This window comes from Pimephales promelas, chromosome 3 (assembly GCF_988280905.1).
Source record: "Pimephales promelas chromosome 3, fPimPro1.hap1.1, whole genome shotgun sequence".
Classification (NCBI taxonomy): Eukaryota; Metazoa; Chordata; class Actinopteri; order Cypriniformes; family Leuciscidae; genus Pimephales; species Pimephales promelas.
In genome coordinates this window covers 35,322,068-35,335,643 of record NC_142771.1, presented here as the reverse complement: position 1 = coordinate 35,335,643, position 13,576 = coordinate 35,322,068, and the positions used below count along the sequence as shown (strand labels likewise).

Genomic DNA, 13,576 nt, shown 5'->3' with positions numbered 1-13,576 from the left:
CTGCTGTGCAACACAAGCTACTGCTGTTATCATTCCTGCAGAAATTAAATGTTACACTAAATGTAAACTTACTAGACTAGAGAAAAAAAACTGTGATGAGTGTGTGTGAGTTTCTGTAGTTTTATTCATACATTTTTTATTTAATTAGATTCAAGAACATTTCATTGAACTATTTTTGATATATTATGTTCTGTTGGCAGCAATAGAAACAATGAGTCTTAAAAAATAAATATGAAGTTTGGCTACTTTAGGTAAAAAGGGGTACGCTACAGAGCTCAAGGGCATCCAAGATGTAGTTGTCTTTGTTTCCACAGTATTTTCAATTTTGACATTTTTCGGTCAAACCGGTGTTGTCTGTCAGTCATATAATGCAGGTTTAGTGGGTCCAAGAGCATGCACAGAGAAGTCCAAATTAAACATGATTTAATGACTCGTAAATGTAAGTACACAATGATGGCCTAAGACACGAAACGAGCGGTTTGTGTGAGAAAACGAACAGTTTGTTTTTACCTTGTGTAACCACAGCCACGTCCAACTGATCTGAATCAGTTGTCCAATGTCCAACTGAATCATGTCGAAGTGATCGCCTGCGCGTCTACGTCACTCATTGTTTACACAGAGATTTCGGAAGTTTTACCTTTCACTAAACATATTTAGATATATCGAAATCGCCTTCCATTGCGATTTCCTGTATATCTAAATATGTTTAGATCTTCACAGTGAAAGGTAAAACTTCCGAAATCTCTGTGTAAACAGTGAGTGACGTACACGCGCAAGCGATCACTTCCGGCAGAACGTTCGACATGATTCAGTCATGTCATCCAACCAAACAGATGGGAGTTGGATTAAAATTAAATTGCTGGTTTTGATCTTAATGTTATAAAATATAAAAGTGTACAGTAGACAGACTTATATCTCTTGAATGCTGAAATGTCTATGGGATGTTTGCATAAATGCATAATTTTTAAATGATTTAGAGTAATAGTTTTGTTTTTTTTTTTTTGTTTTTTTTTTTTTGCCTATATCCATTCTTACTCTTGATTGTATTATTGATCTCATCGGGCCAAACAACTTTTCGATAAGATTTTCAATACCCAGAATGCAACACACTGTACCTTCCATGAGAAATGCAATTCTCATGATTTGATCCAACTGCAGAAGTAAAAACATTTTTACACAAAATTAAATTAAAAATGCAAAAACAGCTTTTTATTTCTGTGCTGATCATGGAGCATAAATTGCTGAATTAAACATACAAAGTGTATGGTTGTTCTGTTTGAAACTATTTTAAAAAGTATGGCTCCGTCCGAAATCACAAAGCTACTTCGAACTACATAGACTTTGAACTTAAACATGGCTGGGGCATCTATTATTGTAGGCTGCTCGCACTGATATCCACCATCCCGTTAAAAACCTCTTTTTATGTTTTTTAAACATAACTGTTGCAATGGGGAGAAAACAAATCAGTGAATCTGTAAACAAATAATGTTATGAACCTGCATACCTTTGGTTCTGAACTAAATTTCTCCATTTCAAACCCCTGTGAAGATTGCTGTTGATGTGAGGGAAGAACGTTATAATCTAAACCTGAAACATATACTAAACTTTATTATTCTGGATACTCTAGTGTGCAATTCTGTTTCATTGCTTTCATTTTGTGATTTAAAATAAGCAATCATTTGGTTTAGCCACTAATAACATGCCCTTATATGTTAATTTATTTTATTCTGCGTAGTAAAGAACAATGACTTTCACCTGTGACACATTGATTGAGCAAATTGCCAGGTGCAGGTAGAGCCATTCTGATTTACATCTGCATAAATTTGGATGGTAGCACCATAATGTGTTATTGAAACAAGCTTAGCAATAATGGGGTTTTGGCAGGTTGGATTTGGATTGGTGTTTATTCTTGCACTTGGATTTTCTGAAGCACAATGGAGAGCAAGAGCAGCGCACAATCAGAGTCCAAGTGAGTTTAGGCCTAGAACATTAGCTCAAGCTTCTCAACAGTCTGAATCCTGGATGTCTTTGGTTCCCAGTAACAATGAATTTGCACCACAAATGTTTCCCGCTCCGGTTCCTGTCCAGACACCAGTCAGCACTGGAAAGTCTTCTCAAGATCTTATGGGTGTTCAATTAAAAGAGCTGTTGCAGGGTCCAGTGGCAAAACTGACGTGGAGCTTTCCAAGTCTACCAGAAGAACCACAGCAGCCAGATGTTCCTTTTGAGTTGCCTTATCCTGTCCCTGCCAACAGTGTAGCTGCTCAGTGTGGAGAGAATTCAGTATATGTGGAAGTGATGAAGGACTTCTTTGGGACTGGGCACCCACTGTTGTCCTCTGGTTTTACACTGGGAGGCTGTACTGCAACTGGAGAGGATTCTTCTGCTCAAGTGCTGATCTTTGAGTCTGAACTGCATGGATGTAGCGGCACCTCAATGGTAAGGTTCTGTTGTGACCATAATCATACAGTAGGTATTCTGAACTGTCCATGTGACTGTTCTTCTTTTATTCTTTCTGTTTAGGTGACTGAGGATGAGCTTGTCTATAGGTTCAACATTATGTACACCCCACAAGAGGCTTCATATGGTGTTCCTATTGTCAGGAGCAGTGGTGCGGTGGTTGCCATCGAGTGTCATTATCCAAGGTGAGGATTCAATTAATTCAGGCTCAACGGATGTTCTAATCCTGCCATTTATGGGCAAGAGATGACCACTTGTTTAACTCCTACAGAACACATAATGTGAGCAGTGACGCCTTAATGCCCACTTGGATCCCATATGCCTCAACTGAGTTTGCAGAGGATGTGTTCGTCTTCTCCCTCAAGCTCATGACTGGTTGGTGTAGCAAATACAGATTTGTGGAATGTTTGTTTGTGATTCATCTGTTAAGATTGTTTATTTTTTCAGATGACTGGAGATTTGAGAGACCTTCTAACCAGTACTTCCTGGGTGACATAATAAATCTTGAAGCATCAGTGCGTTTGTACAGCCATGTTCCCATCCGTGTGTTTGTGGACAGCTGTGTGGCTACTGCAGTCCCTGATGTTGCTTCTGTCCCCAGATACTCCTTTATTGAGAATAATGGGTGAGAGGTGCTACCTCATGTATCCCAGCTTCCAGAAGGGTTGTGTGATTTCTAACTGGGTTCTGTTCACAGGTGCCTGGTTGATGCCAAGCTCACAGGCTCCACGTCTCACTTTATGCCCCGGACTCAAGGTGATAAGCTAAGGTTTCAGCTAGAGGCGTTCAGGTTCCAGCAAGCGGACAGTGGGCTGGTAAGCATGTCATGTAGTTGTGCAACTCTTTTTATGATATGCTGCCATGGTGTACAAACAATTGTCTCTGCAGGTCTACATCACGTGCATTTTGAAGGTGGCTGCAGCAACAACTCCAAGTTCTGAACAGAAAGCTTGTTCATTCTCTGCTAATGGGTATGTCGCCTGCTAAATACGTGTACAGGTGAATTGGTTGTGTTCACTTATTTGAGGGTTTGTTTTGTCAGGTGGGTGTCTGCAGATGATTCTGACCAGGTTTGTGGCTGCTGTGACACAACGTGTAGCATCAGAAGTGGAAGTGATCAACTGCTTGCAGGTTTGGATTAACTCTGAGAAGTTGTTATTGGCATACATGACTTTAGTTCTCACTAATCATTTGTTCCTCAGATCTACGCTGGGAGAAGGCATCTGTCGGCCCCATCAATGTTAAAGAATATGGCTATAGCCAAAAATAACTGGAAATTTAATGTGACTTCTGGTGTTTTTTTTTTTAAATAAATGTTGTTAATATATTTGCGTTTTGTTGTCTTGTACAAATACTACACTTAAACATTTTTATCCAGTTTACTTGGTTTCTTTTCAGACCACAAAAAGCCTACTTTTACAAGCCTACATGGGGGGACTTTTTTTTTTCTCTCTCTATAGTCGTTTGTGGGGCTAAGCCTATTACAACACAATAAGTAACGACTTGAAACTTTGAGGGATGCTAGTATACCCATCTTGTTTATTGGTGCTGAGGCACCAGAGGAACCTTTTCATAGTTACTAGAACTATTGGTGAAAGTACCTGGATTTTGGCGTGTTCGTACCGCGGGAACTAGGAACGATTTTAGTTTTAGGAACTAATTTAGCTCCTTTAGACTCGGGTCTAAACTAGCGCGAACTATCCGTGACGTAAGTGTACACTGATTGGCCGAATGCACGCGAAAATCCAGCACTTGCTACTATTAAATGTAATGGCTTTGTAAACATTCATAGATTATAGCCATTTAACTTTACAAAGTACAGAACCTCTAGAAACATAGAAAATGGTGATAGATGCCCAGATAGCAAACTGACATTGAATCAACGTGGAAATATGACTTCGAAACAACGTTGATCTGACATTGTTTTGCTCATCGAATTAACGTTGAACCAACGTCAGACGCGTCATTCTTTCAAAACTAACGGAAAATCAACTTGAAATCAACGCGTTGTTTCAACGTTATGAAAGCAAACCAATTTTCGATTTTTATTTAGCTTTGAAGAATGCCGCGTCTGACGTTGGTTCAACGTTAATTCGATGAGCAAAATCAACGTTGTTTCAATGTCATGAGAGACGTCGTTTCCACGTTGATTCAATGTCAGTTTGCTGTCTGGGTGGGTATCATAACATTACACTGAGGAGAAAATCCAACGCAACTGAGGGGATCAAGCATGACATTATGAGTTTCTGCTCTGCTAGCAACATTGGACACTTTTTTTTTTTTTTTCTATGTATAACAGTTTTTTCTAATGTATGAGACGGAATTGTTAGACAAATCGTAAACTAATGAGTTTGGAGCATGCACTGTGTGTTCAGGCTCTGGCATTGTCAAAATAAGTCACAAGCGTGGCTTTTGTCACTTCCTGTTGCCTGTGCAAATGCAACCTGGAAAACGTTATTTCTGAGATTCTTAGCATGCTTCAAATTGCATGAAACTTGACACATTTGTCAGCCAGTAGACATGGGCAAAGCTTTAAAAATGGGTGTGTAGGATGGGCTAAGTGTCACCTTTAGGTTTTACATTCAACAAACTTGGTACATAATGTATAATATTATCATCGAGCCGGACGACCCTCTAATTAGAGTCATTATCTCCGACCAACAGGAAGTTAGATTTTGTTTCAATGTGGAATTTTGGAATCAAGGAGCCTCATACGATTCACACCAAACTTTCTGGACATGATTCCAATATATTGAATAGGCTGAAATTCAAACGGGTTTCGTGAATGGAGTTTATGAAATAAAATAATGACAAAAAGGGAAAGAGGAAGAGTCTCATGTATTCTAAATAATAAATTGTTCACCATTTATTTCTATAGAAAATAATACATATTTTTCACCATTTATTTCTATAGAAAAATAATACAGATAAGAAGATTATTTTTATAAAATGCATTTGTGCTATCTGGTTGAAAGAACTAAAATGTAATGCATAGTATAACCACTAGAATGCAGCATAGGCCTATATTTAAAAAGGGTTGGAAAAAAGCCTTGTTGCTGAGAATTTTTCAGACTTAAAGGACAACTCCGGCGCAAAATGAACCTTTGGTCTAATTACACATTGCTACCTAGTCAACCGTTATCCAAGATTTGTTTTCATGATTGCCGAATGTAAATAGTTTTATGTCTAAAAACAGTTTAGCCTATAACGCTAGTATATAGGGCATAGAGTAATGACAAATAAAAATCGCTTGTTATTACCACTAACAAGGCTCGAAATAGCCCCACACCAACGCAACAGCATAACAAGGGTCCCTACATTCAAACCGAAGCATTGAGAACTTTGTTAGTGTCCAAACAGTTTAATAAGAAGATATTTTATACACACAGTCAACTTCGCGAATACAGGAAGAAGCCATCTTTGAAAAATAGTCTCGACCAGTCGATCTACGAGCGCCGATCCAAGTGCGCTGAACTGTGCAGAATCTCATATGGTCCGTTGTTTCCAGAAGAAACACAAACACAAACCGTTTACTTGTCTTCAATATGTACACGTAGCCTACTGTTCGCGCTCACATTATCACCTTATTCACATCTCACCACCGCACTTGGATCGGCGTTCGTAGATCGACTGGTCGAGACTATTTTTCCAAGATGGCTTCTTCCTGTATTCGCGAAGTTGACTGTGTGTATAAAATATCTTCTTATTAAACTGTTTGGACACTGACAAAGTTCTCAATGCTTCGGTTTGAATGTAGGGACTCTTGTTATGCTGTCGCGTTGGTGTGGGGCTATTTTGAGCCTTTTTAGTGATAATAACAAGCGATTTTTATTTGTCATTACTCTATGCCCTATATACTAGCATTATACTAGCGTTATAGGCTAAACTGTTTTTAGAGATAAAACTATTTACATTCGGCAATCATGAAAACAAATCTCAGATAACGGTTTACTAGGTAACAATGTGTAATTAGACCAAAGGTTCATTTTGCGCCGGAGTTGTCCTTTAATTATCAAAAATGTTGAGCTTTCTGGCTCAACTAACTGGTAAACAGTCTCAAACCCTTGATAATTTTCCCCAAAGAGATGTTGAACTGGAGTCCCCAGAGCATTTTGGCTGAGCTTTATCCCCGAGACTCCAAACAGTCGTCTTACTTTGTTCACTCACTTTGTCTTTCAATCAGCTATGACTGTCTGATAATTAAATCATCAAACCTTGGCATGATGTAAACACATTTTGGTACTAGATTGCTACTCAATCTCTCTGCACAAATTTATCAAATAGATTGTACTATCTCTCTGCTCAAATCTTGTACACCACTACACTGATGGATTTCAAAGTAGTTTTCATTGCAATTCTTGCTATTTATTTCTTTTATTAAAGCAAACATGTTATGAATATCATTGTTGCCCTGCAGTGTGATATTTTTTTGTGAGTTGCTCATTGTGTTAAATTGTTGAATTGTGTGTGTGCATCTCTCTCTCTCTCTCTCTCTCTCTCTCTCTCTCCAGCTCTGCTTGTGTCGGCCCGTCTCCACACACAGACTGTGGTCACTAATGCGATACTTAGTCAGGAGCTTTCTCTGGCCATAGTTACTGATATCAGTCAGATATGGAGCCAATTTATAATCCGACTTTATTTTGTTGAAATATTTTAATTTATTTAGTTGTGTGACCTTTATCTGCCAATCGTGAATGGATTCTTCTTTGGTTATTATCCCTATTTCTTTTACTTTTGAGTGTCTGAATTGAATAGATGAATTGAGTTGGTGTCTCTCTCTCTCTCTCTCTCTCTCTCTCTCTCTCTCTCTCTCTCTCTCTCTCTCTCTCTCTCTCTCTCTCTCTCTCTCGCTCTCTCTCTCTCTCTCTCTCTCTCTCTCTCTCTCTCTCTCTCTCTCTATGCCTAACCATATTCATGTAACTTTCTAAGTTGGTAAAAGGTACAGGATTGTTTTTAGACACAATAAATTCTCCCCAATTTAGCATAAACTGAGCTTTGTTCATGCATGTGCCTAATCCTAAAACTTACATACCCCATATATCCGTAATTGTCTCTCTGCACAGTTTGTATTAAATTATGACAATTAAACAAAACTATACATAAAAGTCAACCTGATGTGATCAGACACATTTTGTGTAAAGTGTATGAGAATATCCTATGCAGACAATACACAGTTACACACTTTAAAATGTTTAAACAGCACAGGGAATCAGAGCCTACACAAAACAATCATCAATTATCTTTTAAAAGCCAATTAGTTTTTCCAGGTGAACAGTGTTTCATGTAATTAGTTATTTGCCCTAATTGGACTGATGAAGGCCTATAACATACACTTATCTCCAGTTACGTTTGTTTGCAGTTGGAGTGTCAGTGTGGTGGATTGAGAAAGTGAATGTTGGGACTTTGGAGTACTCAGGGTTTTTTGTTTGCTATGGACAAAGGGTGGACACAGTGAGTTTATTATTTCAATCTTTGTTTGTGAATGATTCAGCAAATATTTAATTTACTCTATGTATTTGATAGATTTACCTTTAGGTTACCCTTGTTTGTAATCTTCCTGCTCTTTTTGAGAACTACTCATGGATTTAAAGGTAAGATTTTATTTGATTTATTATCTCTCTCTTGCAAAGGATTTTAAATTGTGAGCTTTTTTTATCTACAAGTCTTATATTTTGTCCATTTCAAAGGTGGGGCTCGTTCAGATGCTCACCACTGGTGGGGCCAACAGTCATACAAAACCTTCTCACCTCGTGCAGTCCAGTCTTCTGTGTCAGAGGTCCCTGTGACTGGGATTTTGCCTGAAGAAGTGGGCTCTAGTAGGTTCACTAACAGACCCCTGAAAAGGTTGAACTTGCACCAATTTGTTAAAGGTGGTGTTTCCAGCAGCCATGGATCAATGTCCCATGCCCAGACGGCTCCAAGCAGCTCTGTTTTAGCTTCCTTGCCTCTACCCTTAAATGAACGGTATATAGGCCATTTGACATCACTCCAGGGTTCCTCTGGCTCAGCCGCTACAGATACTACTAGTGTTTCTACCCAAGGAGAAAGTAGCTTCCCTGCCATGCTTGGCACTTCTGGCCTGTCCACCAGTGATCAAAGGTCCCCTAGTTTGTACATGTCCAGCTCCTTGGAAACCTTTGGTGCTAAATCAGCAGAAGCCACTTTGCCCATGTTCTCTCAGGAGAGTATGTCTTCCAGCAGTTCATCTTCTCCAGGTGCCACGTACACTTCTCAAGGTAGCCCAGTGCTGGCTTCAGAAGGCTCTGGTCAATCCATCTCCCCTCAGGGTGAAAGTAGTTCCAGTGGCTTGTCTCAAGGGGTCTTGAGTGAATATAACCAGGACTCCAATAACATGCTCGGTTCATCTGTTTCTAGTCAGTCTACCAGTGACCAGAGTACCCCCAGTTTGTCTACTTCTAGCATTCAGGGAAGTTCAGGCAGTTTGCTGGAAGCTTCTGGCTCTTCTTTTCAAGGGGAAGTGGCAGGGGTTAGCTCACTTGTTGACTTGTCTCCCCAATCACAAGACAACTCCATTCAGCTTCTACCCTCACCCTTGGAGGTCTCTAGCCAGTCTACTAATGGTCAAAGCACTCCCAGCTTGTTTATGCTTGGCTCTGAGAGCAGTTCAGATTCACAGTCAACAGATCCTGCTTCACCTCAAGACACTGAGGATAGTCTCTCTCAAAGCATTTCTAGCCAGTCCACAAGCGTTCAAAGTTCACCTAGTGTGTCTACAAGCACCCAGAGCAGGTCTGCCACCAAGTTAACTTCCAGTAATTTTTTTCCTGTGCAGGGAGGTAGTAGTTCTACTAGCTTATATCTGAAGCCTCAGGGCGCTCTTTATGCTCCTGCGTCCCATACCAAATATGTCAGTTTTCCCATGTCATCACACCCAGCTTTTTATAGCCAGTCAAAAAGTAGCTCTGGTCCATGGTTTGGGGGCTCTACTGGCTTTGCCACCGAGGGAATGAGTAGCGCTTACAGTGGTTCCTTCCAGCCTCAAGGTACCACAAGTCAGTTTGCCTCTGGGTCTCCATCCTACTATCCAAGTGTCTCACCCTGCAGTCAGTCTGCTGCAGTCCAGAATTCACAGAAACAGTTTGCCTCTAGTTATGGCACCCAGTCAGGGTCCTCTAAGCTATTGACCCTGCAGGGAAGCACCACTTATGGTGAATCACTCCAGCCTCAAGGTACAACGAGTCAGTTTGCCTCTAGCTATGGCACCCAGTCAGGCTCCTCTAAGCTATTGACTCTGCAGGGAAGCACCACTAATAGTGAATCACTCCAGCCTCAAGGTACCACAAGTCCGTTTGCCTCTGGGTCTCCATCCTACTATCCAAGTGTATCACCCTCCTCCCCCCAACGTGCCTCCAGTCAGTCTGCTGCAGTCCAAAGTTCACAGAAGCAGTTTGCCTCTACCTATGGCACCCAGTCAGGGTCCTCTAAGCTATTGACTGTGCAGGGAAGCACCACTTATGGTGAATCACTCCAGCCTCAAAGTACCACAAGTCAGTTTGCCTCTGGGTCTCCATCCTACTATCCAAGTGCATCACTCTCCTCCCCCAAAGGTGCTTCCAGTCAGTCTGCTGCAGTCCAGAGTTCACGGAAGCAGTTTACCTCTACCTTCACAGGCAACTCTGGCACACAGGAAGGGCCCTCTGATCCCTTCAAATGGCAGGGAAGCACCACCTATGGTGGATCACTCCAGCCTCAAGGTACCACAAGTCAGTTTGCCTCTGGGTCTCCATCCTACTATCCAAGTGCATCACTCTCCTCCCCCCAAGGTGCCTCCAGTCTGTCTGCTGCAGTCCAGAGTTCACAGAAGCAGTTTGCTTCTACCAATGGCACCCAGTCAGGGTCCTTTAAGCTATTGACTCTGCAGGGAAGCACCACTTATGGTGAATCACTCCAGCCTCAAAGTACCACAAGTTGGTTTGCCTCTGGGTCTCCATCCTACTATCCAAGTGCATCATTCTCCTCCCCCCAAGGTGCCTCCAGTCAGTCTGCTGCAGTCCAGAGTTCACGGAAGCAGTTTACCTCTACCTTCACAGGCAACTCTGGCACACAGGAAGGGCCCTCTGATCCCTTCAAATGGCAGGGAAGCACCACCTATGGTGGATCACTCCAGCCTCAAGGTACCACAAGTCAGTTTGCCTCTGGGTCTCCATCCTACGATCCAAGTGCATCACTCTCCTCCCCCCAAGGTGCCTCCAGTCTGTCTGCTGCAGTCCAGAGTTCACAGAAGCAGTTTGCTTCTACCAATGGCACCCAGTCAGGGTCCTCTAAGCTATTGACTCTGCAGGGAAGCACCACTTATGGTGAATCACTCCAGCCTCAAAGTACCACAAGTCGGTTTGCCTCTGGGTCTCCATCCTACTATCCAAGTGCATCATTCTCCTCCCCCCAAGGTGCCTCCAGTCTGTCTGCTGCAGTCCAGAGTTCACGGAAGCAGTTTACCTCTACCTTCACAGGCAACTCTGGCACACAGGAAGGACCCTCTGATCCCTTCAAATGGCAGGGAAGCACCACCTATGGTGGATCACTCCAGCCTCAAGGTACCAAAAGTCAGTTTGCCTCTGGGTCTCCATCCTACTATCCAAGTGCATCACTCTCCTCCCCCCAAGGTGCCTCCAGTCAGTCTGCTGCAGTCCAGAGTTCACAGAAGCAGTTTGCTTCTACCAATGGCACCCAGTCAGGGTCCTCTAAGCTATTGACCCTGCAGGGAAGCACCACTAATAGTGAATCACTCCAGCCTCAAGGTACCACAAGTCAGTTTGCCTCTGGGTCTCCATCCTACCAACCAAGTCTATCACCCTCCCCCCAAGGTGCCTCCAGTCAGTCTGCTGCAGTCCAGAGTTCACAGAAACAGTTTACCTCTACCTTTACAGGCAACTCTGGCACACAGGAAGGGCCCTCTGGTCCCTTCAAATGGCAGGGAAGCACCACCTATGGTGGATCACTCCAGCCTCAAGGTACCACAAGTCAGTTTGCCTCTGGGTCTTCATCCTACTATCCAAGTGCATCACTCTCCTCCCCCCAAGGTGCCTCCAGTCTGTCTGCTGCAGTCCAGAGTTCACAGAAGCAGTTTGCCTCTACCTATGGCACCCTGTCGGGGTCCTCTAAGCTATTGACTCTGCAGGGAAGCACCACTTATGGTGAATCACTCCAGCCTCAAAGTACAAGTCAGTTTGCCTCTGGGTCTCCGTCCTACTATCCAAGTGCATCACTCTCCTCGCCCCAAGGTGCTTCCAGTCAGTCTGCTGCAGTCCAGAATTCACAGAAACAGTTTATCTCTACATTCACAGGCAACTCTGGCACACAGGAAGGGCCCTCTGGTCCCTTCAAATGGCAGGGAAGCACCACCTATGGTGGATCACTCCAGCCTCAAGGTACCATAAGTCAGTTTGCCTCTGGGTCTCCATCCTACTATCCAAGTGCATCACTCTCCTCACCCCAAGGTGCCTCCAGTAAGTCTGCTGCAGTCCAAAGTTCACAGAAGCAGTTTACCTCTACCTTCACAGGCAACTCTGGCACACAGGAAGGGCCCTCTGGTCCCATCAAATGGCAGGGAAGCACCACCTATGGTGGATCACTCCAGCCTCAAGGTACCACAAGTCAGTTTGCCTCTGGGTCTCTATCCTACTATCCAAGTGCATCACTCTCCTCCCCCCAAGGTGCCTCCAGTCAGTCTGCTGCAGTCCAGAGTTCACGGAAGCAGTTTGCCTCTAGCTATGGCACCCAGTCAGGGTCCTCTAATCTATTGACCCTGCAGGGAAGCACCACTTATGGTGCGTCACTCCAGCCTCAAGGTACCACAAGTCAGTTTGCCTCTGGGTCTCCATCCTACTATCCAAGTGCATCACTCTCCTCCCCCCAAAGTGCCTCCAGTCTGTCTGCTGCAGTTCAGAGTTCACAGAAGCAGTTTACCTCTACCTTCACAGGCAACTCTGGCATACAGGAAAGGCCCTCTGTTCCGTTCAAATGGCAGGGAAGCACCACCTATGGTGGATCACTCCAGCCTCAAGATTCCAAAAGTCAGTTTGCCTCTGGGTCTTCATCCTCCTATCCAATTGAAACACCATCCTCACCCCAAGGTTCTGACAGTCAGTCTGCTGCAGTCCAGAGTTCATGGAAGCAGTTTGTCTCTAGCTATGGAACCCATTCAGGGTCCTCTAAGCCATTGACCCCGCAGGGAAGCACCACTTATGGACTATCACTCCAGCCTCAAGATACCTCAAGTCAGTATGACTCTGGGGCTCCATCCTCCTATAATTGTCATTGTGTACCGGTTTCCTCGCCCCGAGGTATTGCCGACCAGTCCAGCCAATCATTTCAAAGCTATTCTGGGTCCCAAAGCCAGAAGTCTCAAAGATGGCAGCCTTCACAAGGTATTCTGACCTCAGGTGCAGCTGCAGCACAGGTTGGCTCTCCAATGCAGAGTTTGTTTTCTTCCCCGTCATCAGCAGGAGGCTTTTCTTCAGAAGATGCTGGACCGTTTGTTTCTGCACAGGGTGGTAGCAGCAGATATGGTGGCCTTTCTCTTCATTCTCAACGCCCCTCTAGCAAGGACACCCCTGGGTCTCATGCATATGCAAAGCTTGGTTCCTCTCCTCTAACTGTTTCTAGCCAGTCTACCAGTGACAAGCGGTCTAATGGCCTGTATAACTCAGACTCTCTGCGAACCCAGAGTCTCATTGGTGTAGTTGAAAGACCCTCTAGACTCATCTCAAGCTCCTTCTGACTCTACAGGCAGTAACCAAATATCTGACCATTTTGTGACCATGCAACGCCCCACAGGTTCAAACCTAACTCCATTTCTAGGCTTGAGTGCCCAAGCATCAGCTGTTGGGATGTTCTCTGGTATCCCACAGACTGCACATGCTCTACGTGAATCTGGGTCCGGTGTCCAGCTATACAATAAACCATTCTTCAATCGTCTATACTCTGTGAAGGGCTAAGGGACTCTATAAAACAAACCTTATGCAAAGTGATGTCTTCCAGAATATAAAATCTAATAAATGTTTGCAAGCATTTTTTTTCTTGTGGTGTTTTTTGTATGAGCTACATTCAAAGGATGGAACCTCAAATGTTAAAGTTTTTTCACTGATGCCAGATC

General features: G+C 43.3%; 2 protein-coding genes across 2 annotated transcripts; both read left to right on the top strand.

The window, feature by feature from the left end:
- The first annotated feature begins 1,838 nt into the window (after nucleotides 1–1,838).
- Nucleotides 1,839–3,764, top strand: LOC120489528 (zona pellucida sperm-binding protein 3). Its single transcript, XM_039686419.2, has 8 exons — nucleotides 1,839–2,439; nucleotides 2,524–2,645; nucleotides 2,732–2,835; nucleotides 2,908–3,085; nucleotides 3,158–3,275; nucleotides 3,349–3,431; nucleotides 3,503–3,591; nucleotides 3,663–3,764. Exons 1-8 carry the CDS (start codon nucleotides 1,870–1,872, stop codon nucleotides 3,728–3,730), a joined length of 1,332 nt encoding a protein of 443 aa, XP_039542353.2. The 5' UTR covers nucleotides 1,839–1,869; the 3' UTR covers nucleotides 3,731–3,764.
- A 4,061-nt stretch (nucleotides 3,765–7,825) lies between these two features.
- LOC148982065 (uncharacterized) lies at nucleotides 7,826–13,491 on the top strand. The gene is given in 4 exon segments (XM_089128792.1): nucleotides 7,826–7,911; nucleotides 7,984–8,051; nucleotides 8,148–13,180; nucleotides 13,182–13,491. Coding segments are annotated over 4 exon segments (5,397 nt in total). The 5' UTR covers nucleotides 7,826–7,852; the 3' UTR covers nucleotides 13,419–13,491.
- The last annotated feature ends 85 nt before the right edge of the window (nucleotides 13,492–13,576 follow it).

Coding starts and splice junctions, on each gene's coding strand:
- LOC120489528 (XM_039686419.2), top strand. CDS start 1,870: ATGGGGTTTTGGCAGGTTGGATTTGGATTGGTGTTTATTCTTGCACTT. Junction 2,646..2,731: donor ATCGAGTGTCATTATCCAAG/GTGAGGATTCAA, acceptor TAACTCCTACAG/AACACATAATGTGAGCAGTG. Junction 3,276..3,348: donor AGCAAGCGGACAGTGGGCTG/GTAAGCATGTCA, acceptor TTGTCTCTGCAG/GTCTACATCACGTGCATTTT.